This window comes from Pelmatolapia mariae, linkage group LG6, assembly GCF_036321145.2.
Source record: "Pelmatolapia mariae isolate MD_Pm_ZW linkage group LG6, Pm_UMD_F_2, whole genome shotgun sequence".
NCBI lineage: Eukaryota > Metazoa > Chordata > Actinopteri > Cichliformes > Cichlidae > Pelmatolapia > Pelmatolapia mariae.
In genome coordinates, this window is record NC_086232.1 from 4,762,022 (window position 1) to 4,787,727 (window position 25,706).

Here is a 25,706-nt window from a genome sequence, read left to right on the forward strand (position 1 = left end):
TTGTTCACAGCCATTGACATGTCGAAGAGTGTGGAGCAGATTGAAATTGTGTTGATATCTGGTGAACGCAGTAACCGGGTCATTGTAGCAGATTTCAATGCAAGACACCCTACGAGACCACCCATCTCCCATGCTACAGTTAGCAAACTGCTTGCTAAGTTTCGTGAAACTGGTTCAGTGTTGGATTTTCCAAAATGTGGATGCAAGAAAACTGTCACTAATGAAGAAACATCAGTGGCTGTCCTAGCTTCATTCAGCAAGAGCCCACAGCGTAGCACTCGCTGCATGTCACTGGAGAGTGGCATTAGTTGAACATCCCTTCGGCAGATATTAGCTACTCACAAATGGCACCCTTACAAACTCCAGCTACTGCAGCATCTCAACGAGGATGACCCAGATCGGCGCACAGAATTTGCAGAATTGGCAAAACAAAAATTGGAACAGGACCCTCAGTTCACGCAGAAGATTTTGTTCAGTGATGAGGCAAACTTTTATGTGAATTGTGAAGTTAACAAACAAAACCACCGCTATTGGTCTGACACTAACCCACATTGGATGGATCCCTCCAAGACTGTTGGAACAACAAAAGTGATGGTTTGGTGTGGTATATGGGGTACAACGATAGTGGGTCCATTCTTCATCAATGGAAACCTCAAGGCCACCGGATATTTGAAATTGCTACATGATGATGTGTTTCCCTCTTTATGCACTGAAGCTGGCACATTCCCTGAGTTTTTCCAGCAAGATGGTGCACCACCACATTATGGGTGCCAGGTCCGAGCATTCCTAGATGAACAGTTTCCTGGAAAGTGGATTGGTCGTCGTGGGCCAGTTGAATGGCCGCCAAGGTCTCCCGATCTGACCCCCTTAGACTTTTATCTTTGGGGTCATCTGAAGGCAATTGTCTATGGTGTGAAGATAGGAGATGTGCAGCACCTGAAACCACGGATACTGGATGCCTGTGCTGGCATTTCTCCTGCGGTGTTGCTGTCAGTGTGTGAAGAGTGGGAGAAGAGGGTTGCATTGACAATCCAACACAATGGGCAGCACATTGAACACATTTTATGAGTGGTCAGAAACTTGTAAATAACTCATGAAAGAATAAAGTTACGTTGAAACCAAGTACACCATTGTTTTTCTTGTGACATTACCAGTAAGTTTGATGTGTCACATGGCCCTCTTCCTATTGAAAAAACAAAAGTTGTATCCAAGATGGCCGACTTCTAAATGGCCACCATGGTCACCACCCATCTTGAGGAGTTTGCCCCCTCACATATACTAATGTGCCACAAACAGGACTTTAATATCACCAACCATTCCCATTTTATTACGGTGTATCCATATAAATGGCCCACCCTGTATTTCTATTTTATCTGTTCTAGTTCTGTTTGTACATATTAACCCGACATCTGTGTGTGGACAACAAAGAAAGCATTTCGTTGCACAGAGAAATGCTTTTCTTTGTACACATGACAATAAACACTTTGAATTGAATGCTTAATCATCCAGGTTTTATGTGTTCCCACATTAAAAACAGCCTTCAATATTTCTCAACCCCGTGTAGTCCCATGCGCGGGATATTTTGTCCTCTGCATTTAACCCATTCACTCAGTGAAGCAGTGGGCAGCTACCGATCCAGCACCCGGGAAGCAGTGTGTAGAGACGGTACCTTCCTTGCTCAAGGATACATCAGAGTAGCCGTTCGTTGCCTTCGAACCCCTGACCAGTCTACCTACTGTGTTATCCCTGCTCAGGCTATTCCTCCATGTTCTTTTCTCCCTCGTTGTTATCTTCTTCCTCCTTCTCACCACTGCTGTCTGCCTCTCCCACATCCTGCAGCAGTTCATAGTTGTGACATGTACATTCTCAACTGTCCCATGGGCAGTTTTTCTTCAGCCTTGTCATATTTTTCAGTCTCTTCCTCTGAAACTTTACTCCTTGTGTGGCAAATCTTGAACATTCTTTCCAAGTCCTTTCACACACAGTGATATTGCAGGTCAACTTGCCAGCTTGTAATTTGGAGGGCATCTCTTTATCCATGATTGTTCATACAAGCTGAAGCTGTGAAATGTTTAGCCAAAAACTGAGCCTGAGTGTAGTTCTAATTATGTTAGTGATGTGGGTAGGTGGGTTGATCCAGGTCCAGGTTTACCTGCTACTGACACACTGAGACTTTTAAAAAATATAATTTTTCATCCTGTTAACACTGTTAACACTTTCCCTCTCTGATTCTTCTTCTTCTTCTTCTTTTTTGTCAAAAAAGAATCTTTTACACTGCATTAAATTACTCCCCCTTTTTTTCAATCATCTTCTTTTTCACCTTCAGGGCAGTTGATCCTTTCTCCCCTCACACTCTAATCACAGCTTTACTCAGGACACTCACAATCATGCTCTCATACAGTTTAAATTGCAATAATCAATATTTCCTTAAAAGCCAGTCATTTTATTTGGCAGAACACTTCAGCAACTGACCCAATCAGCTAGGCACTGCTTCAGTTTCCACAGCCAAGACAGTTTGTTGACACTGTGCAGTGTTTGCTGTCTTCTGCCTTAGCTGAGACACCGTTAATATCTACCAGCAACTTTAAATCTCCACACAATATCACATTCCAGGCTTCAGTTGATCTCACACATGCTTACAGACACAGTTGTTGTCTAAGTAACCTAAGAATTTGCATGGGTCAGCACCCATAATCTCTATTTTAAAATATTCACTGACATTCTTATTTGATCTTTTCTTTTTATACATATAAAAATTTCTTAGGCTTGCTTTTTTCCTGACAGTATTTGCAGTCCATCACCTACCTGCTTCTGCTGATGATAAACTTGAGGCAGTCACCTTCCCATCTTAAATTTTTTAACATTATTTTACTTTAACTTTTTTTCTCTTTTTTTCCGCACGACATTTAGAGGACGTCCCCTACCTCCACCCGATTCTTTGACTGTATTTTAAAGGCATCAACTGCCTTAAACCAAATTTCCTTGATGACATTTTAAGGGTGTCAACTGCCTTAACCCAGGATTAAAAATATTTAATCATTCAATACTACAGTCAAAAGTCCAGAAACAAACAAAAAACAGAGTTCGCAACAAACAAAATGCTGGAGTCTAGAAAAACAGAATCTAAAAGTCAAAATGCCAGGAGCAGGAGACCAAAACAAAATTAGTCAGAGACCAGCCATGTGCCCGGAGAAACAGTCCTGGGGTATACCACAAAAATAGAAGGTAGGAGAATAAACCAGCTGTATTCCATGGAACCATCCAAGCTATATGCTCATTGGCAGGGGAACAATATGAGAACAGCCCCACCAGGACTGGAGACGGAGCAGTAATGGAGCATATGAGAGAAGGACGCAACCCATAACCACAATGCTCAGTAGCTAGTGGATCTAAGCCCAGACGATAGCAACCTCCCTCAACAGGGTCAAGTAACTGTCACAGTGGCATACATCCAAGAACGGGTCTCCAGTATGAAGAGTTGAACAGTACAAGTCCCTCACACTCCTGATCCCCAAGGATCTGCCTCAGTACCACGTGGAAGGTCCTGTTAGGGATCATAGCAGCTAAGATGAACAGGCACATGGCTCAATGCATGAGGGGGGCACAGAAAGGAATTGGCAGCAATATAAGAGGAGCAAAACACCAGCTCCTGTTAGACAGAGCAGTCGCCCAAGACTGCAAGACCAAAGTGACGAACCTGTGCACTGCCTGAAATGGCTACAAGAAGGTCTATGTCTCAGTGCCCCACACATGGCTCCTGCCAGTGGCAGGAGTAAGCTGGACTGAAAGACAGCACAGAGGCACTAATCATGGCAGCACAGGAACATGCTCTGAGCAGTGAGCACAAGATCCTTAGAGGCTGGGGTCTACCACACCACAAGACCCCAGGTGCAGAATGAATTGCTCCTGAGACAATCCAGCACACAACAGGAGCTGCAAGATGCTGGTAGACAGGGCATACACAGAATGCCATAACCAAGTGGCTGGCATAGTATAGAGGAACATCTCTGCTGGAGGTCAAAATTTTGTTAAATATGAACAAAATTAGAGCAGAAGTGCTGCCATGTGTCTGGCTAGAAAGAGAGTATCAATTTGTTTATTTGGAATTTCAATTAAAGGCTTCAGTTAGTTAAGAGTAGAAAGAAAAAAAAATATTCATGTTTGCAGTTTTTTCTTGTTAGACAATAATTGACTACCGTTCAAAAGTTTTAGAACACACCAATTTTTCTAGTTATTCATTGCAATTCAAAAGTCCAATGAAGAGTATGAAATGGTACAAAGGTAAGCGATGAACTGCCAGAGTTTGCAAAGAAAGTCAAGGCGTCAGTGAGTACTGAGGGCAACCTCTGACAGGAAGAGGTCTGGCAGACCCAAAGCCACAACTGAATCAGAGGGCAAGTTTCTGAACATTAACAGTTGTGTGATAGGTGGCTCACAGGACAACAGCTTCAAGCACAGCTTAATAGTGGTCATAGTAAGCAAGTCTCAGTTTCAAATGTGAAGAGAAAGCTTCGAGCTGCAGGTGTGACAGAACGAGTTGCAGCAAGGAAGCCAATGCTAGGATTACATCAGAATAAGGCAAAGAGCCATGTGTAAAAGCTTTGCCGGAACTACCTCAGGAAAAAAGAACAAGATGGTGAGCTTGAAAACATGGAGTGTCCAGCACAGTCTCCAGACTTAAACCCCATCGAGCTGTTTTGGATGAACTGGACAGCAGAGTGAAAGCCAAGGGCCACACATTTATGGGAACTTCTGCAAAAGATAGGAGAAGAGCTGTTCAGCTGTTTTATCTGCCAAAGGTGGCTACTTGCATGAGTCAAAAGTTTAGAATACAATAAGTTTAGGTCTATATATTGAATCCATGATTTCTTTTCTAACTCCAATTTCTTATTTGTACTATACTGTCATTTTCATAATGAGACATTAAACTGCATTATTTTCAATAAAAAACTGGAAAAATTGGGGTTTTCTAAAACTATTGACCGGTATTCATATTTAACATTATACACGACATCATATATAAATGAATTCTGCTCTCTACCAGAAAATCCTGACGGAGAGTGTCCAGCCATCAGTTTGAGGCCTGAAGGTCAAGCACACTTGGATTATGCAGTAGGAATATGACCCGAAACACACCAATCCACCTCTGAATGGCTCAGAAAAAAATAAGTAAGCAATGATGTTGTTGTTTGTTTTGTTTTTTACTGTGGTGCATAAGTGTCTTCCACTCCTTGATGCTCTCCTTGATGGTAATATTGGATGCTGGGTGCTTTGCATTGCTGAGACAGGCTAAAACGTTCATCTGTAGTTGTCACACTTCTGCAACAACATCTGCAATGTTGTTTCCAATTTCTGATTCTGTGGCTGTGATGATTTTGAGTAGCAAAAATTTTCTCAGCATGACAGAAAACTTCAAGGTTTTTGTAAGGATGCCTCCCTCTGTCTGTCAGACAGATTTTTCACCTACTTGTCTACATTCTTTGTGTGTGTCTGATATCGATCCCTCTATTAGCAGTTTAACCATATTATGCCCTTCGTATCATATTTTGGTACATGGGTTTCTGAGACCTCTATCTAATCAACATGATCTATACTTGCCGTAATTTCAAAATGTTATGGAAAAACTATTTTTTTGCCCAAAATTAACATTGTTGTTAACAAAAATTTGCTAAAAACAATCAAATGCGATACAAAAAATATATTATAAATATATAATAAAAATATATCATACATAACATGATAGAGCAAAAAAGTTTTGGGGATGTTGTTATAAGAGTTAATAAACATCTCAGTTCCAAAAATCTGAATTTTCTGGCTATTTTTTGATGGGTTGGACACTATAGTGTGCAGATGTTTCTGGTGCACAACAAATAGATCAGACTTCCTCTCCTTCCTTGTCTTAGACTTTTTGCTGTGCTAGATAGGCCTTCTCATTGAATTCAGTCACCTTTTGAAGAGTTTTGTCATCTAACGCAATATAAATTTTTGTTGAATCTGCTCCTCTTTTGATTTTAAAGTATCAAGTAAAATTTGTCTCACATGTTAGTTTATCAGTTGACCTAACCCATAGCAGCAGGTCTGTGCCTTCTGCAAGATATTAGTAGCTTGGAAGCTCTTAACAGATTATCTCATTACAGACTTTTAGAAGTTCTTTGTCTTACATTAGATTTTAGAGTTTAATTACAAATTTCATTGCAGTCAATACTTCTTTAGTCTGACAACTAAGAAGGGGTTAGTCAGTACTGCATCGCTGTTTGGTTCTCCAAACTGTAGAGTCAAGTCTCAATTCAGTTGTCTAAGGAGCTTGGAAAGAAAAGCGTCTGGACTTCTTTAAGTTGCTTGAAGACGTTCACCTCTCATCCGAGAAGCTTCTTCAGTTTTAAGGGTCAAATGGTGGAGAGTCCCAGATTTAAACCCAGTGGGAGTTTCCGCCCAAAGAGGGACAAAGGACCCCCTGATGATTCTCTATCTAATCACATGAGCCAAGGTGTGAAAACGGGTGTGTGTCACAATCAGCCAGGGTTTCGGGTGAGCTCATTGTGAAACCTGGCCCCACCCTATCATGTGATTTCCTGAGGTCAGATGGCCCAGGGTGTGAGTGGGCGTTAAGGCATCTGGGGAAGGATCTCAAAACTGGATTATAGATGGCAAACAGTTGGTGTCGTAAACCACCGCCTCTGTTCAAAGATGGTCGCTCACAGTGGACATAAATGGCTTCTTTCCCTCCTCTTTCAAACCATCTGTCCTCTCTGTCCAAAATGTGAACATTGGCATCCTCGAAAGAGTGACCTTTGTCCTTTAAGTGCAGATGGACTGCTGAGTCTTGTCCCGTGGAGCGACATCATATATAAATGATCTCAATTCAGTTGTTTCTTCATGGGTGCATCCAATAGTAATAGTCAGTAACAGTATGTGGGCTGTGTTAGTTCTGCTATATTAGAGCATTCCACTGATGGAGGCGAAGGAATTGGTGGGTTTCTTCTCTGTTAGATGGAAAGAGTGAGTTCTTGGCAGCTTACCACCTCCTAGGCCAATTAAGAAATCCAGCTTCCAACTCCAGGGAGTTTCAAAACTTCCATCCATCCAACCATCTTCTTCCACTTATCCAGGGCCAGGTCGCGGAGGCAGCAGCCCAAGTAGAGAAGCCCAGACCTCCCTCTCCCCAGCCACCTCCTCCAGCTTGTCCGGGGGAACACCAAGGCGTTCCCATGCCAGCCGAGTTATAATCCCTCCAGCATGTTCAGGGTCTGGCCCTTGGGGCTCCTCCCGATGGGACATGCCCGGAACAGCTCACCCAGGAGGGGCCCAGGAGGCATCCTTGTCAGATGCCCAAACCACCTCAACGGGCTCCTTTTGATGTGAAGGAACAGTGGCTCTACTCTGAGCCCCTCCCAGATGGCTGGGCTTCTAACCCTATCTCTAAGGGAGAGGCCAGCCACCCTTTGAAGGAAGCCCATTTCTGCCTCTTGTATCTGCAGTCTCGTTCTTTCGGTCACTACCCACAGCTCGTGACCACAGGTGAGGGTAGGGGCGTAGATCGACCGGTAAATTGAGAGCTTCGCTTGCACACTCAGCTCTCTCCTCACCACAACAGACCGGTACAGTGTCCGCATCACTGCAGCCCCAGCACCAATCCATCTGTCGATCTCCCGCTCCCTCTCCTGTCACTCATGAACAAGACCCCGAGATACTTAAACTCTTCCACTTGGGGCAAGAACTCGTCTCTTAGCCCGAGTGGGTACTCCACCGTTTTTTGGCTTAGGACCATGGCCTCAGATTTGGATGTGCTGATTCTCATTCCCACCACTTCACACTTAGCTGCGAACCATTCCAAAGTGAGATGGAGGTCATTCGACTCGACGAAGCCAGCAGAACCACATCATCCGCGAAAAACAGATGAGATTCTGAGACCACCCAAGTGAAAGCCTGCCGCCACTTGGCTGTGCCTAGAAATTCTGTCCATAAAAATTCTGAACAGAATTGGTGACAAAGGCTAGGGCTGGCGGAGCCCATCACCCACCAGGAATGAGTCCAACTTATTGCTGGCTATGTGGACCAAGCTCTTGGAACGGTTGTATAAGGACTGAATGACCTGACTCCCAGAAATTGGCGGATCATCCCCTTATCCCCAGACTCTGCTTCCTCCATGTAAGATGTGCCAATGGGATTAAGGAGGTCCTCGAGGTATTCCTTCCACCGCCCGACAACTTTCTCAGTTGAAGTCAGCAGCGTTCCACTGGCACTATGCACAGTACAAGTAGAGCACCGCTTTCCCCTCCTGAGTTGCCTGACGGTTTGCCAGAATCTGTTCGAGTCAGTCCAAAAGTCTTTTTCCATGGCCTCTCTGAACTCCTCCCACACCCGAGTTTTTTCTTCAGCCACTGCCCGCGCTGCATTCTACTTTGCCTGTCGGTACCTATCAGCTGCCTCTGGAGTCCCACAGGCTAACCAAGCCCGACAGGACTCCTTCTTCAGCTTGGTTGCTAACCCTCACCTCTGGTGTGCATCACTTGGTACGGGGGTTACCACCACGACAGGCACCAACTACCTTGCGGCCACAAGGTAGTTGCAGCAGCTTCGGCAATGGAGGTGCTGAACATGGTCTATTCGGACTCAATGTCCCCAGTCTCCCTCGGAATGCTGTTGAAGCTCTATCAGAAGTGTGCATTGAAGATCTCGCGGACTGGGGCCTCTGCTAGGCATTCCCAGCATTCCCTCACTATGCGTTTAGGTGTGCCAGGTCTCTCCAGCATCCTCCCCTGCCACCTGATCCAACTCACCACCAGGTGACGATCACTTGACAGCTCAGCCCCTCTCTTTACCCAAGTGGCCAGAACATATGGCTGCAGGTCTGGTGATACAATTACAAAATCGATCATCGACCTGCAGCCCAGAGCGTCCTGGTGCCAATCTTATGTTCGAACATGGTGTTTGCTATGGCCAAACTGTGGTTTGCCAAAGTCCAAAAACAATACACCGCTCGGGTTCAGATCCGGGAGGCCGTTCCTCCCAATCATTCCCCTCCAGGTCTCGCTGTCGTTGCCCACGTGAGGTTTGAAGTCTCCCAGTAGGACAGCAGAGTCCCCAGGCGGAGCACCATCCAATTCCCCATCCAGGGACTCCCCGACCCAGAGGCACAGGGAAAAAACCTTCTCATCCACTGGGAGAAACCCCAATATACAGGCAGCAAGCCAGGGGGATACCCGGATACCTAGCCCAGCCCGCCGCCTCTCACCAGGGGCAACTCCAGACTGAGACAGAGTCCAGTCCCTCTCCAGGAGACTGGTTCCGGAGCCCAAGCCATGCATTGATGTAAGCCCGACTATATCTAGCCGGTACCGCTCACGCACTAACTCAGGCTCCTGGACCCCTGCTCCTGGCCACTGTCCTGCTCACAATGCATCCAACCCACTTCAGGAAGATCTCCCTTTTTGTCCAAGTCCCTTTTTCGGGCTGTGCCCAGCTGGGCCCCATGGACTAAGGCCCGGCCACCAGACACTCGTCCTCGGGCACCCTATCCGGGCCTGGCTCCAGGGCGGGGCCCCGGTAACTCTATTCCGGTCAGAGTGAACTGTTCCCTCGATGGTCTTCCCATAGGGGTCTTCTGAATTGCCACCCAGGACCAATTTGCCATGGGAGACCCTACCAGGGGGCAAAAACCCCCCAGACAACATACCCCCTGGGATCCCTGGGACACACACACCCCTCCACCATGATAAGGTAGCGATTCGTGGAGGGGAGTTTTAAAAGGTGTCCAAGAAAAATCCAGCTAAGGTGGTCAGAAAGTAGTTCAACTTTATTAAGGTGATTGCCTGTCAGCTCAGACATTTTTTCTTTTACTTATAAATACTTTCAGAGATCCTAAATGCTTGGTTTTCTTTCTCCTTCTTTTTGCGAACTTAATTCTCAGTTCTCGTGTTGCATGCGTTGCATTTTCTACCTGCTCTGGCTGACCATGAATGCTAGGAAGGGGCAGGTGAAGTCTCCTCCCTCATTCCAATAAAACCGTTTAAACCAAGAAATTGTCAACTTAGACAATACATAAATTAATAAATTATCTTGTAATCCAAAGGTGTTACTCTTCTTCTTATATAATAATATTATATAACATTATAATATAATAACAATACTAAGGAAAACAAAATCGAATAAAATATGGTTCTCTATTTCTACTGGGCTGTCTTAATCATTGAAACAATAACTTACCCTGATTTTGGAAACCCTTTATTCACATTGGTTATTTATATAAAAACTAGTGATTGACAGCTGGAAAACCATAGGGAAGCAGGAGATCACTATGTCACGTGTGGGTGACATAGTGACAGGGAGGTCTCCAGCAGGTTTAACTACTGGAGTGGGCGATCGTGGCTCAAGAGTTGGCAGTTCGTCTTGTAATCGGAAGGTTGCCGGTTCGAGCCCCGGCTCGGACAGTCGCGGTCGTTGTGTCCTTGGGCAAGACACTTCACCCGTTGCCTACTGGTGGTGGTCAGAAGGCCCAGTGGTGCCAGTGTCGGGCAGCCTTGCCTCTGTCAGTGCGCCCCAGGGCAGCTGTGGCTACAATGTAGCTTGCCATCACCAGTGTGAATGACTGAATGTAGTGTAAAGCGCTTTGGGGTCCGTAGGAACTAAGTAAAGTGCTATACAAATACAGGCCATTTACCATTTACAACATGGATCTCAGTTTCTCACTTATCAGCCAATTTGTGTTTGCCATGTAACTGTACATTTCTCACTAAGACTCTGTCATCAAGTTCAAGATGTGAAATTGTTACCCTTCCGTCAAATGGGCCTTTTTTTAATCTGCTGCTTTTTGTGCATTTCGAGAAGCTAGATTGTAACTTTTCTCTAAAGTTGACCTGAGATTTTGTGTATACTGTGAGTGTGAATTCGAAATCAGGCCCTTGATCACTGCGTGGCAACATAGAAGACAATAAAGTTATCCCCCAAACAACAGTCTTAACTTTCTGGTTGGGTCTAGGCATGGTAACTGCATATTTAGTGAAATGGTCTGTCATTACAAGGATGTTCTTTGGGTTACTGCTGTCTGGTTCTAGATTGAGAAAGTTCATATGGACAAGTTCTAATGGTTGAGAAGTTTAATGTTTACCAGAGCAGCTGCTTTTTCAAGAGGACTCTTTCTGCAGCGGCCAATAAAACCTAGTTCCAACAAGGGTTCTGGGAATACCCAGTTGGTCCATGTGCAAATTGTGAACCACTAGGGCTCTGAGCTCTTCAGGGAGAACCAATTGATAGGTCACTTGGTCCTGCATCTTGCCTTTTTCTGTATTTTACCTCGTTGTGTAGTTCTAAGCGATTTAACTCCCACAGCAAAAATGGGAAATCAGGGAGCTCTTTGCTGGAGGTGGGGTGAGGTGTTTCTTCCAGTACAATCTGTGCTATGACTTCTCTGATAGTTGGATCAGATCTTTGTTTATCCTTTATTTCAGGATAAGACAATGAAGGAATTGTGAGTAAGCCATGTTTGTTCTCTGAAACAAGGTTCGTGTTAGTTTTTAGTTTTCAAAATAAAAACCGGCATCACTTTAGCCAGCTCCTGATACTAATTCTGCACTCAGCTTTGCAGTTCTCCAATATGTTTGAGATGCAGCCAGATGCTTCTCATTTAACATTTTCGCTTGGTTTTTCATTTTTTTCCCAACTTTTCATTTAAATCCAACTCCCCTGTATTTCTGTGTACCTAACTATAAATGCTGTGTTTGAAATGTCTGCCCCCCTTCCTTCTTTCACATAAAGGTATGATCCCAGTCACATGGCCATATGGCTGAGAGCTCATCCTAGTGATCTAAACCGGCACTCAATGTAACCGAGCATTTTGAAATGAGGAACACCAATTCAGGCTGGATACTAGATTTGACTTCTGGAAAGCCCTCGATTAACAAAAGCAATAACCCTAAGCTGACCTTTGATACAATACTCATCAATATATCACTTGACTGTTAAAGCTATAAAATCAGTAGCAACAGCAACAGTCACCAGCCCCGAGTTCTTTTTAATATTTTGAATTTTTTTATTTAACCCCTGTGATGCTGTTCATGTGAACATCCTCTGCACTTTGTGAGAACTTTCTGGGATTTGTGGAGAGTTCCAGTCTAACCGCTGCCTTTGACACAGTCGATCATAACATTCTTTTATCAAGACACAAACATGTTGTTGGTTTTAAAGGTACAGTTTTATCACAGTTTAAATCATATCTGTCAGAGAGGTCTTTTTCTGTTGCAACTGGGGAGTACTCCTCTTCTTCTGTCCCTATTAGTTGTGATGTACCACAGGGGTCTGTTGTGGTCCGCTATGTTATCTTTACACATGCTGCCTTTGGGAACGATTTTCAGGAAATATAATATTCCCTCTCACTGTTATGCTAATGATATCCAAATTTACTTCCTGATGAAATGGGATGCCTCTGTCACACTGCAGCCTCTGTTTAACTGTCTACATGACAGTTAAACCCTAAATGAAAACAAGACTGAAATTATTGTTTTCGGAAATCATAGCCCTTTGGATAAAGCAGCATATACCCTATGGCCAAAAAGATCCAACCTAAGAATTCCAGTGCTCTTGTCTGTATTAAAGTAATTAAGGTGCAGTTATTTCATCATTCACTCCAGTGTAAACAGAAACTGTTAAAAGCTACAGAAAATCAAGCACATTTTATACATTATTATTTAAGAAGAACCACTGAGTTCAAATTACAGGCCATTTTGGCTGTAAATCAAATCAGTAATTGTGGTAGAATTCATTTATTTTCACGAAGGAAATTTCTTTTTTGTACATTTACATGTAGTGTTTTTATTTTGGTTGAATTGTGCTGCAAAGAAAATTTAAATTTTAACTGGCAATTCCCTTAAAAATGTTTTCCTGTACCGTATTTCAGTGTTATGTCGTTTTAATGTGTCTCTTAGTGTGAAAACTAGAAAGCAGCATGTTGTTATTGCCGTTGGTTATTATTATTAACTTCCTGTTGACTCACACATTTAGGCATTTATATAAGCAGGTACTGATGTTAAGTTTATGTGTGTTTTGTTTTTTATCTGTGTTCTAAACATTGTTCTCTAAACTTATGTTTTTTATAACTTAATACATGTGTCTATTCTGTATAATACTCTTTGAGTAACATTTGAGAATTTGCTACAATAGTGGGAGTGGCAAAATCTACCCTTTGGTACATCCTGAAAAAGAAAGAAAGAAAGTATTGGTGAATGCAAAAAGACCTGAATGTCCACAGAAGACAACAGTTGTGCATGATTGCAGAATAATTTCCATGGTGACGAGAAACCCCTTTAAAACAGTCAACCAAGTGAACAACACTCTCCAGGAGGTAGGCATATCAATATCCACCTACCATAAAGAGAAGACTCCCACAAAGTAAAAACAGAGGGTTCACTGCAAAGCGCAAGCCACTCATATTTTTTTTTTTTTTTAAAAACTTCCAAAAAAGCCAGCACAGTTGTGGAAAAACATTCTTTGGAAAGAATTCAAGATCAACATCTACCAAAATGAAAAAAGTATGGAGACGTGGAACAGCTCATGATCTAAGGCATACCACATCATCTGTAAAACAAGGTGGAGCCAGGGTAAGGCTTGGGAATGCATGGCTACCAGTAGAAGTGGAACACTCGTGTTTATTGATGATGTGACACAGGACAGCAATTCCAGCTAAACGCATTTACATTGATTGGGTGGCCTTTCATACAGAAGGACAATGACCTAAAACATAACCTAGCCACCCAGGAGTTTCTAAAGCAAAGAAGTGCAATATTCTTGAAAGGCCAAGTCGGTCACCTGATCTTTACCCAAATGTGCATTCATTTTACTTCAGGACTAAAATTTGGAAAGAAAGACCGACAAACCAACAGCAACTGAAAGCCGCGGCAGTAGAGGTCTGGCAGAGCACGGAAAAGAAGGAAATCTGGTGATGTCAGGCTTTCATTGGTAGCAAAGGGTTTTCAACCAAGTATCAGAATTGAACATTTTATTTAATTTTTTTTTAGTTATTTAATTTGTCCAGTTACCCTTGAGTTCCTGAAATGAAGGCATTGTGTTAAAAAATACTTTAATTCCTCACGTTTTATGCAATCCTTTTGTTCAACCCATTGAATTAAAGGTAAAAGTTTACACTTCAACTGCATCTGAGTTGTTTCATTTAAAATTCATTGTAATGTACAGAACCAAAATTAGAAAAAAGTTGTATCTGTTGAAATATTTGTGGCCCCCCTGGGCAGAATTAACTTGGTGGAGATGATTATTGCCCCTAAACTTCAGTACTTTCTTCACATGTTACCGATAGCAGTCCCACATAATTTGCTAAAGCTTTATAATACATGTGTGGAGGGTTTTGTGTGGGCAGGCAAAAAGCCATCTTTTAATCGGTCCAAACTATATGCTGCTAAAGATAGTGGCGGGTTGGCAATGTCCAAGATGGTCTGGTATCACTATGCTTTCTCCCTCTCTCAGTTAGTTAAGATACATAATTCCCTTACGGAGAAGCCATCATGGGTTGCGATTGAGGAAAGTCTTGTGGCTCCCTCGTCTTTAGAGGCCTTCCTCACTCAGAGGGGAAGACCAGTACCGTTTAAAGATCCAGTATTGGCTTTCGTACAAGAGACCTGGTTTAGAGCTCACCAATATACCAACATTAGCCCCTATCTTACCTCTAGAGCCTCTATCTGGCATAACAAGAAAATATTAATTGGTAAGAAACCGGTCAGGTGGGAGGCTTGGGCTAGGGCAGGTATCAATCAGATGGGGGATTTATTTGGGCAGACTGGCATGAAATCGTTTGCAGAAATTAGACGAGAATTTAATCTGGATCCAAGGGAAATTTGGAGGTTTTTTCAAATTAGACACTGTATTAAAACCATTTTGAATAATAACCCAGACCCTCCATCTAGTATTCAGGAGATGTTTGCAGCTCCTGGCATTAATAGAATCAGGGCATCCAAATTCTACGGGATCTTCAGAGAGGCGCACTCTCCCAATTTGGAGGGGCTGAGGCAGTGTTGGGAGAAGGATCTGGGTATTCAGATTTTAGAGGATAGTTGGAAGAAGCTGGTTTCATCATGGTATGTTTGCTCACCTGAAACACAGTCTCAACTTATCCAATACAAGTTGCTTCACAGAAATTACTGGACTCCCAGTAAATTAGTCAGGCTGAAGCTTGTGGATAATGACACCTGTTGGAAATGTCAGGAGGAAGCCGGGACCCTAGTTCATATGTTGTACACATGCCGGAAAAATGATTATTTGTGGGACGGGATCATTAACTTGGTGAATGATATTTTTAAACTTAATCTTTCTAAGTCTCCAGCTGTGTGTGTCCTGGGCCTGTTACCAGACAACAGTATCCTCTCCAAAAGACAGAGACTGTGGACGCGTCTGGCTTTCATAACAGGATGCAGGATAATACTGAGGCACTGGAAGTCATCCAGCCCGTTCTCTCAGGGAATGGACTGAACAAATGTCTAAGATGGCATTATATGAACGGGTTATGTACAGAATTAAGGGGAGAGAAGATATTTTTGAGCAGGTCTGGGGTCCTTTTTTGTTGTACATCGACAATGTCTCTTAGATATTGTGATAAGTGTTCTTTTTTTGGGGGGGGTTGTTTTTCATGTGTCGTTGGTATCTTTGTTGTTGTTCTTTTACTTTGAAAGCCAGTAGAGGGAAGAAATTGTCTAATGTTATCAGTGGTCAAGGTTATGTTTTGTTTTTAGGCACCTGGGTGTTTTGCCCCCTTTGCTTTTGTTTTTGCTGGTGTTTCCCAGGAGGCGGTTTCTTATTTTGTCTCTCCTGGTGTTTTTTTTGTTTGTTTGTTTGTTTGTCTCCCTTTTGGTTTTCTTTAGTTATTGTTAGCCCTTATTTGTTGGTTGTTGTTAAGAAACGGACAGAGAACTGACAATATGATTATTCCTGTTGTATATTTGTTAATGTTTCTGTCCATCCAAAACATGAAAAAAAAAAAAATATTTGTGGCCCTAACTGTGTTTGTTTTGCAGGTAAAGGTGATGTGTTTGGTGACGTGTTCTGGAAGGAGATGACACTGGCTCAGTCCTGTGCTAATGTCCGAGCATTGACCTACTGTGACCTCCATATAATCAAAAGAGATGCGCTGCAAAAAGTTCTGGAGTTTTACGCCAACTTTGCAAACCACTTTGCCAGGAACCTGGTGCTTACTTACAACCTGAGGAAAAGGGTGAGTTTGCTTTACTGATGTATACTTAGTATCTATGACATTTATTTTAAGTCATGCCAAAAAAACCTTTTCACAGGACTTTATGCAGTCCTAAGAAAAATTTAATTTACCACGTGATTCAGTACATTGTAAAAGCTCCTTAAGCATGTGAAATTAAAACTCTCACATCATTTTGGATGAATTTCAGGCTTTCTTTACAGCAGTGGTTCTTAAACTGTGGTACTTGAGTTCCCTCTAGTGGTATACAGGAAATCTCTCAAAACAATTTCCACATTAATAATATACTGTGGTGGGGTGAAGCGTCTTTACTATAAAAAGCCCACGTAGAGGTTGAGCTAGCTATTCCACTCCAAAAAGAAGAAGGGAGGACTCCTTTTGTGAGATACTCACTGCATTACATGATGCTTCAGAGCCTTAATGATCAAGCACATGAACTCACTCATGGTATAAACATCTATTTCCATATACAATAACAATAACTGCCAGTAAATTTACACTGTAAAATTAACAGGTACAGTTAAGAGTCACATAACAATAACAGATGTAAATAACACAGTTTCCTCATCTTCCTCATCAACACATGTTCCTAAGGCATGATCGAAGATAACTAGCCGCTCCCAACACACCACAATACCATGTTCTGATTGAGAGATTTCTGAAAAATGAAAATGTACAGCACTGCTATCACTTCCGACATAAATGAAGACAGAAAACTAAACAGAAGTGACATTTGTAGGGTTACTGATGTTGGGCTAGTTGGTATTTAATGATGTGCCATGTGGTGGCTAGCTACCCAGCTATGGTTAGCATATTATAAACACAGTGAAGTCGGAGGATGAACGCTAAATTTTTTCCGCTGATAAAAGTTAATGTGAGGGTTCCCGATGGTTAGGGAGAAATGTAATCGCATGGCAGGCTGTTGTAAACGGACAGCACTTCAGTCAGGAGAACAACTGAGATAATACATCCACAATATGAGGTTAGTCATTAATATACTGCTGCATGGGATGGGCTATAGTTACATAGTAAGGTTTTAAAAACTGATCTTTTTAGAGAACCAGCTCTTTCGGCTCGGCTCACTACAAAGAGCCGGCTCCTTCGGCTCCCAATCGGCTCTTCAGGTTGTTTTGTTGTTTTAATTAATTTATTATTAACAACAATATAAAATTATGCACAAAAGGAATTACTAAAAAACGTGGTTTTATTTATATATGTTTATATATAAATATATACGGTGGCCCCTAGAGGCAAAGCACGTACAAACTCCAAAAAGCACATACAAATTCCAAAGCACACACAAACTCCAAAGCACGTACAAACTCCAAAGCACGTACAAACTCCAAAGCATGTACAAACTCCAAAACACATTTCTAACGTTAACTGAACTTCCAAAACAGAGCTAAATAGATCACTTAAATTACACAATTGAAAGCATATGCGTATTGTTTGTGTATTTATTCACAAGCACTCATATATATTCAAATAATTTAAAAAAAAATGTTCATTTACCTGTTACTACCACACACCAAATCCGTTCGCTGGTACTTCCTGGCTTGTGTAGCCACTAGGTAACAAAAGCTCAACACAGCCCCTAGCATCCTGGAGCACCTCTGTTGTGTTTTGTACGTGCTTCGGAGTTTTTGCATGTTTTGGAAGTTTTTACGTGTCTTGGAGTTTGTACGTGCTTCGGGGTTTGCACGTGCTTCTGAGTTTGTACGTGCTATGGAGTTTTTACGTGTTTTGGAGTTTGTACGTGCTTCGGGATTTGTACATGCTTCAGAGTTTGTAAGTGTTTTGGAGTGTGTACGTGTTTTGTCTCTAGAGGCCACCGTAAATATACTTTTATTTATTCACTCCACATGAAATGTAATAAATAAATCATATAATACAAAAATCAACTATTTACATTTCAACTTTTAACTATTTAAATTTTCAGCTTTTTCCTTTTAAACAAATTTAAAGTGAAACAACACAAAACACTGCAAACCACAACACAATATAAATATGAAAAAATATGAAAACAAAAAGAAGATGCACATTCTCTGTCATATGGGCCTGTATGAATAAACTTTCTGAATCATCCACAACTATTTTCAGTTGTGGATGATTATTATACCTTTCTAATGTGACGTTGTTGTCCCTGGCTCTCTTTCTCTCTCTTTCCCTCCGGCTCTGTTCCTGTGCTACTGCAAGTGTAACTACCGCCCCTCCCCCCTCTTCCCATCGCAAAGCACAAGGCTCGCGTGCCGAGTGAAGCGAAAAAAAAAGTGCGAGAGAGAGAGAGAGAGAGAGAGGGTGAGAGGAAGAAAAAAAAAACCACGGCTCCCAATAAGGAGCCGGCTCGCGTCGACTTCAAAGAGTCGGCTCTAAGAGCCGTTTCGTTCGCGACCGACACATCACTATAATACACTGTAAACACTGCAATAGTTACATCCTTTTGCAGACGCTCTTTTCTACTCTGTAATACAGGTCAGAGAGACTTTATTTATGCCCATGGGGCAATTAAGATACAACAGAGCAGCATGACGTTGAAGAACACAAAACTGCTCAGTTGACTGGCCGGTTGACCGCACGAACAGCGACCCGGAACCGAACAATGGAAAATGCACAACATGAGGAAAGTCGAGGGAAAAAAAAGAACTCCCCCCAGACTGAGCTCCAACAGGGAGATCATTTTGAGAACAGAAAAAAACACATAGCACTTGAATCATCACATCTCACAACATAGAAGACATAAGCTTCGAAGGCGTTTGGGGAGGTTGGGTGAGTGTAGGTCTGTGTCAGTGTACATGCATATGTGTGCGTGTGTGTGTGTTCCGTGTTCAGCCAAGAGATATTCCTGTCAACACTCTTAATATTTATTTATAATCACCTCTGTCAATCCTTGATTAGTGGCAACTCACAACAACAGTCACCTCAAGGTGCTTTATGTTGTAAGGTAGACCCTACAATAATACAGAGAAAAAAACCCAACAATCATGTGACCCCCTATGAGCAAGCACTTTGGCGACAGTGGGAAGGAAAAACTCCCTTTTAACAGGAAGAAACCTCCGGCAGAACCAGGCTCAGGGAGGGGCGGGGCCATCTGCTGCGACCGGTTGGGGTGAGAGAAGGAAAACAGAAGTAATAAATGCATGAACTAGTTTTTCAGCGTCACTCTGAGGTAGCATATTTCTAATTTTAGAGATATTGCCCAAATGGGAGAAAGCAGTCCTAGAAGTTCTTTATGTTTGTTTTAATAGATTATTACCTGGTTATTAATATGTTTTCTGCTTATGACACAGATACTACCAGAGATATTGCCCAGTACTAAACACACTTTTTAAGATTTTGCTTTAATAAGTTATTAATGTGTTATTAAGTGGAAATAGGCAGTTTTGCATTTTGCAGCTCTGTTTCCTGCTTGTTACACAGAATCTACTATGGGTAATTTAATGCTAATAGCTTTTAAAATGACCACAATATTACATTCTTGTTTTTTCCTTTTTGCCCTACTATTACCACTCTATTTAAGCTGTATTTTCATCTTATTACCCTAAATATTTGGGCTCTTATTTTCCTTTTACATAAATTTCATATTACTTAGTATTATTCATATTACGTAATATTACGTAATTATTACCATTGTTTCTACCATGATATTACTATTTAGTAGTTATTACTTTGGTAATTGTATGGTAATGACTTTATTATTATTATTACATTATTACGTTCTAGTTTCCCTTTGTTACCTTACTATTACCTTTTTATTACTGAGCTGTAATAGAAAGTGCTACTGAAACCACATTTAGTGCTTAAATGTAGTAGAAAGTGCCGGTATCAGTCTATTTATTATATAATAAATGAAACCCATAGTTATATCAGATGGATGAGTCTTTAATTATCTTCTTATTCGTGTTTCATAATAACTGTCTTAATTAACATGATTAATTGTGATGTAATGAATCGCTGTGTGTAGTAATTAACCAATTCTACTAATTCTCCCAAAAAAGTGGTCAAACTAAAATTATATGTCCAAGTTGCAACCTGTTAAGGAACATTTAATGTCCAAAAGTCTAGATTTGTCTTTAAAATCCCTGCAAACTGGAGTTTCTGAATGAACACAGGAATTAAGTATACAGTACTGATGGAAATAATATGGCAAAATGATTTTTATGATACTGTATCAGAAGAAACTAATCAGCAGCGACTAAACATTATTAGTTTTCTCACTTAATCTATTCATCTGAGAGCTCTCTGACAGAATTGTCCAGTGACATTGACCAGAGTTCATGAGTTCATTAAATGGCTTTGTGTCCAACATAGTGATGACATTGCCGTAAGAAAAGCTGTAAACAGCCACAAACATGCAGTGTCTCTGAATAATAAAGACACTCTTAAAGGGCTGTCAGATGTCACATCAAGTGACTGGTAGCTAGTAGTCCACAGACAGCATTATTGTACATTAAAGTCATTTACCAACATTCTTAAGGTTTTACAGCATGAGCAGTTGTAAAGTAACCTTCAGTTCCTATACTATAATCTGTTATAGCCTGGTTTACTTCACATTCAAGCTGACCAGTTTCCAAATCTATTTGTATTTATATCTATTTATAAGGGCAGCCGTAGCAAAATCCAACACCCATGTGAATAAGTCTGATTTATTGCTGGCAATAGCAGACCAAGCTCCTGCAATGGTTGCCTAAGAACTGAATGGCTGTTGTGACAGGCGAGACACTCCATACTCCCAAAGCACCTGCCACAGAATACTTTGAGGAATACAGTCAGCCTTCTCCAAATCCACATGTTCTCCAAACATATGTAGACTGCTTGGACTCCCATGCACACTCAAATATCCTCAAGAGGGTGAAGAGTTGATCCAGTGGTCTAAGCTTTCAACTAACAGATGGACTCTCCTTTCCAGCACCCTGGCATAGATTTTCCCGGGGAGGCTGAGGAGTGTGATCCCCCTATAGTTGGAGCACACCCTTCTAACCCTTCTTAAAGATGGAACCACCACCCCAGTCTACCAGTCCAGGTCTCCACGCAACATTGTTGAGGTGTGTCAACTAAGACAGTGCTACAACATCCAGAGCCTTCAGGAACTCAGGTCGATCCAACCCATGAGCCCTGCCACCAAGGAGTTGTTTAACTGCCTTAGTGACCTCATCGTCAGTGATGCAGTGAGTTGTCCCCACTCGTCCACAGAAATCAACTGCACTCCTACCACTGCTTTACCCTACTTAGTCACCTGACGATTTTGCTTTGGGGACTCCTGCCAAACCTAAGTTTTTGTCTGAAGACACTGCCTGAGCCCCAATTTTGTATGGCCTTCCGGTCCATTTGGACTCGATGTCCCCAGTCTCCTTTGGAATGCTGTCAAAGCTTTGCCGGAGGTGAGAGTTGAAGATCTCATGGACCGGAGCCTCTGCTAGGCTTTACCTGAGCACCCTGTCTATATGTTTAGATGTCCTGTCCAGCTTCCTCCACCACCACCTGAGCTAACTCACTACTAGGTGGTGATCACTTGACAGCTCAGTTGAGGTTTCCCAGTAGGATGACAGAGTCTCCAGGTGGAACACCCACGAGCACCCCACCCAGGAACCCAGGACAGATACTGAAATGTTGTTCAGCGCATAAGTGCAGACAACACTTATGCGCTGAACATAAGTGAATAATGGACATATTTCCTTATCCGAAAGCCACAGGGAACAAACTTAGTTTAATTTTTCAGGGTTTTTTTTACATTCACTGGAAAAAAAATCCAATGTACAGGCAGCAAGAAAGGAAAGATAAGTCACTATTCTAGTATTTATTTCAGAACTTTACAAAGTTACAGTTACCTCTGGTGTCCTCTGTTTTTGAGCTCTTTCAGTAGGCTACTATTTTTGTCAAACTGGACCTGCATAGTGCATACCATCTGGTGTGAATAAAGGAGGGGGATTCTCTACGTCCTAAGTGTATAGGAAACAGCGTCAGGGATTTCTGTGTTTTCCAGATTTCTACCACTGATTCAGTTGCAATTTCAGCGAAATAGCCCTACTGTAGAGTTCTGTTGCAGAGTGTAGCAACTCTGATTAAACACCAAGCTAAACCTTTGTCAATGAATACAGGAGTCCGAGTAGAGTTGACTTTTTACTCTCAGAATCTTCATTTGACAAGTGGTGAAAACTGTACTTGAAAAGAAATACAAAATAGAAAAAATGACCATGTTTACATAAATATTGCATCACGAAATAACTCAAAATATGACTTTACATCTTCATATTAGCTTGAGCAACAGTAATGATCATCAAAACTAATGCCTTTTTTAACATGTACAAATCAACCCTCATGAACTGCAAATAAAATATAGTTTTTAACAAATACCGCTATTTATGCTTTTTTAACACCTTCATATACACTTACGGCGTTGCCTGAACAATGTTCCCAAGTGGATGGCTGTGGATAAGCCTCAGAGCATGACCGCATGTCACTCTCCCTCTTAGAGCAACCAGGAAAAGGAAGTAAACAGGAAATGAAGCAATACAGGTAACCCACCAGGAAGTGAGGTTATTAGCAAGTTCACCTTCAAAATAAAATCTTCTTATTTAACATTTTTAATCTTTTTAATGTTCTTCCTAACTTAAATACATACAAATGAATTATTTTAAAGCAAACATTAAAGATAAATGACATAAATGCCTTTGAGGCATCACACCTACCCTTGGCTAATCTCAGTTCTCCTGGAGCAGTGTTTCAGTGGGACCCCCCCACCCAAGAGGCCTTTAATAACCTCAGGTAACATTTTTCCACAGCTTTGATCCTTAATTAACCAGATCTGTCAAAACATCGTAGAAATTGACACCTCTGACTCCAGATTAGAAGCAGTGTTCTCCCAACAGGACACAGGTAAAATGCATCCATGTGCATTTTGTTCTTGCCATCGCTCTCCCGCAGAAAGGAATTATCATATCAGAGACCATGAGCTACTCAGTATAAAACTGACATTGGAGGAATGGAGACACTGGTTGCAGGGGGCGAAAAACCTGTCCAGTCACAAAAACCTTGTCTACCTGCAGTCAGCTAAGCGCTTGAACATTCATCAACCTAGGTATCCTTCACCCGTTTCAACTTCGCATTACATTCTGAATCTAAGAATCTCTCTCCTAAATTCATTGGTCCATTGAAATCAAGTCCACGATCAACCCTGTGTCTGCTCACCTGAAATAAGTATGAGGAGTCACAAAGAATTCAGAAAGTTTTTCATATTTCCCAGTTATCCTTTGTCCTGTCGAGTCCTTTGTGCCATCCTTCCAGGACCCTGCCATCAGTGCAGTTTATTGGTGGCCAGCAAAATGGAAGCTAGACACCTTGGGAGGGGCATCTAGTAGTTAGTGGACTGGGAGGGTGGAGTCAAACTATAACGGCAGGTTACTCATTCTGCCATCCTGGATAAAGGGATGGTAAAAGAATTCCACTGTAGTACAGTGTACATTTTAGGACATCCTCAGGTCTCAGACAAAAAAATGTCAGGTTTCAGGAAAAAAGTCGTCAGGTCTCAGAGAAAAAGTGTTCAGGTCTCAGGTGTCAGGTCTCAAAAGTCAGGTCTCAGGTGTCAGGTCTCAGAAGTCAGGTCTCAAGTCTCAGGTGTCAGGTCTCAGAATTTAGGTCTCAAAAATCAGGTCTCAGGTGTCAGGTCTCAAAAGTCAGGTGTCAGAGCGGGGGTGCAGAGAGGAGCTCCAGCGTTTACGTTACAAAACCACGGCTGACTGTTTTAACCTGACAGCCTGAGGTGTTCTTCAGTAAACTGGACTACCCGACAGAAGAACCCGAGGCCCCGCCGCACTTTTTCGGTAAGTTAAACATGTTTGTAAGCTAATCCGTAACTACCGTCCTCAGCTAGTTCCTGAGACCTAGCTAAGATGAGCACTCGGCTGTCGGGGAAACTTGTTTTGTAAAGTCCGTTTATGCACTGAAACCATCTACGGCCGTTTGGCAGCTTAATATTTATGTTTAATTTTTCCACTGATGACTTTCTTAGCACTGACTTTTTTTTCTTACTAAGTTTTAAATATTCAGGTTAAAAACAGTCTGGGTAATTCTTAATGAAGTATTGTTCACAGTTAAATGTATAGTACTCAGTACACCTTTGAAATAAATCATTTGAAGCATTAATGTTTGTTGTCTGCAGAAATGTAGAACTGAAAAAATGTAAGAATAGAACTTCAGATCCTGAGTGTGAAGACAGAGAAGGATCACTTTTATTTCAATTTTGAGGGATAAACTTTATATTTCCGTTTGTGATGATTCTGTTCTCATTGTGATTACAGGAGCTGCCCTCAGATTCAGACCTCAGCACCATCCAGTGACAGCAGACAGATCATCCAACATGTTCACATGTTAACTACACTGTTAAAAAAAACATCTTAAAAAAACGGTAATATGCCGGCAGCTGGGGCGCCAAAATACTACCGTAAAATAACCGAAAATAACTTCCTCATAAAAATACGGTTATTTCCAGTAATGAAAATACAATTAGTTGCGCTAATTTTACATGGGATCTTGCCTTTTTCAAGTGCTTCTAAACATTAAATTAGGAACATGTTAATGTGATTAAACATTGAAATCATCTATAAATAGGAAAAAAAAACGGTAATATTCCGGCAGCTGGGGCGCCAAAATACTACCGTAAAATAACCGAAAATAACTGTCCCATAAAAATACGGTTATTTTCTGTAATGAAAATGAGAGTTTGTTGCGCTAATTTTACATGGGATTCTGCCTTTTCCAAGTGCTTTTAGACATTAAACTAGGAACATTTTAAGGTGATTACACAATGAAATTACCTACAAACAAGGTCAATGAATGTGGCAATGTGAATAATAATGCTTAAAGCCACGGAAATATACAGTTAACAGTTGGGTTAAATAACATAATTTGATGTAAAAAAGTTGTATATTCAATCATATTTGATGTAATACTACATTACACAGCACAAAATAATTTGATTTATCTGTCAAAACATGTCAAAAAACTAGATATTGGCTTCAAAACTACAATTCACTGTCAATACTACATAATATCACATGTAAATTTAGATTTTAAGTGTAATTTAACATAAATTTCCTGAATACTTACTAGACTTTCAGTTTGGATTAAGTGTACTCACTGTAAGATTGTGGGTCATATCTGTCAACCCCTGATTATAATTACATCAAGATTATGTTAATTCTCTATCATATGTTGTGTACAGTGTTGGGCAAGTTACTTTGAAAAAGTAATTCAATTATAGTTACTAGTTCTTCAAAAAAGTAACTGAGTTAGTAACTGAGTTACAATATTCTAAAAGTAATTAATTACTTGAAAAGTAACTATTGCGTTACTTTAAAAAAAAAAGTTTAACCCTCTGGGGTCCAGGGTATAACTGGCCATTTTAACTACTTTTGATTTTCCCTCCACATCTTGCCTTTAAAAACTATTTACTTTGCCTTGTTTGGTATCATCCTTTTCAGCACAACCTCACGTGTCTGAATTT

At 41.4% G+C, this 25,706-nt stretch overlaps 1 protein-coding gene across 9 annotated transcripts in view; it reads left to right on the top strand.

The window, feature by feature from the left end:
• The window catches only part of kcnh1b (potassium voltage-gated channel, subfamily H (eag-related), member 1b), a 155,291-nt gene that overhangs the window by 72,013 nt on the left and 57,572 nt on the right, over positions 1–25,706 (top strand). For 5 of the 9 annotated variants that reach the window (XR_010094026.1, XM_063475685.1, XM_063475686.1 and 2 more), the window contains one exon: positions 16,014–16,210. Coding sequence is in view for 6 of the 9 variants with exons in the window: in XM_063475685.1 (XP_063331755.1) it covers positions 16,014–16,210 (197 nt within the window). In the remaining 3 variants the exon portion in view is untranslated. Of the gene's footprint in view, positions 1–5,044; positions 5,170–16,013; positions 16,211–21,113; positions 22,413–25,706 lie in introns of those variants that run through there. The other 4 variants (XR_010094028.1, XR_010094027.1, XM_063475688.1 and 1 more) reach the window with 3 other exon arrangements.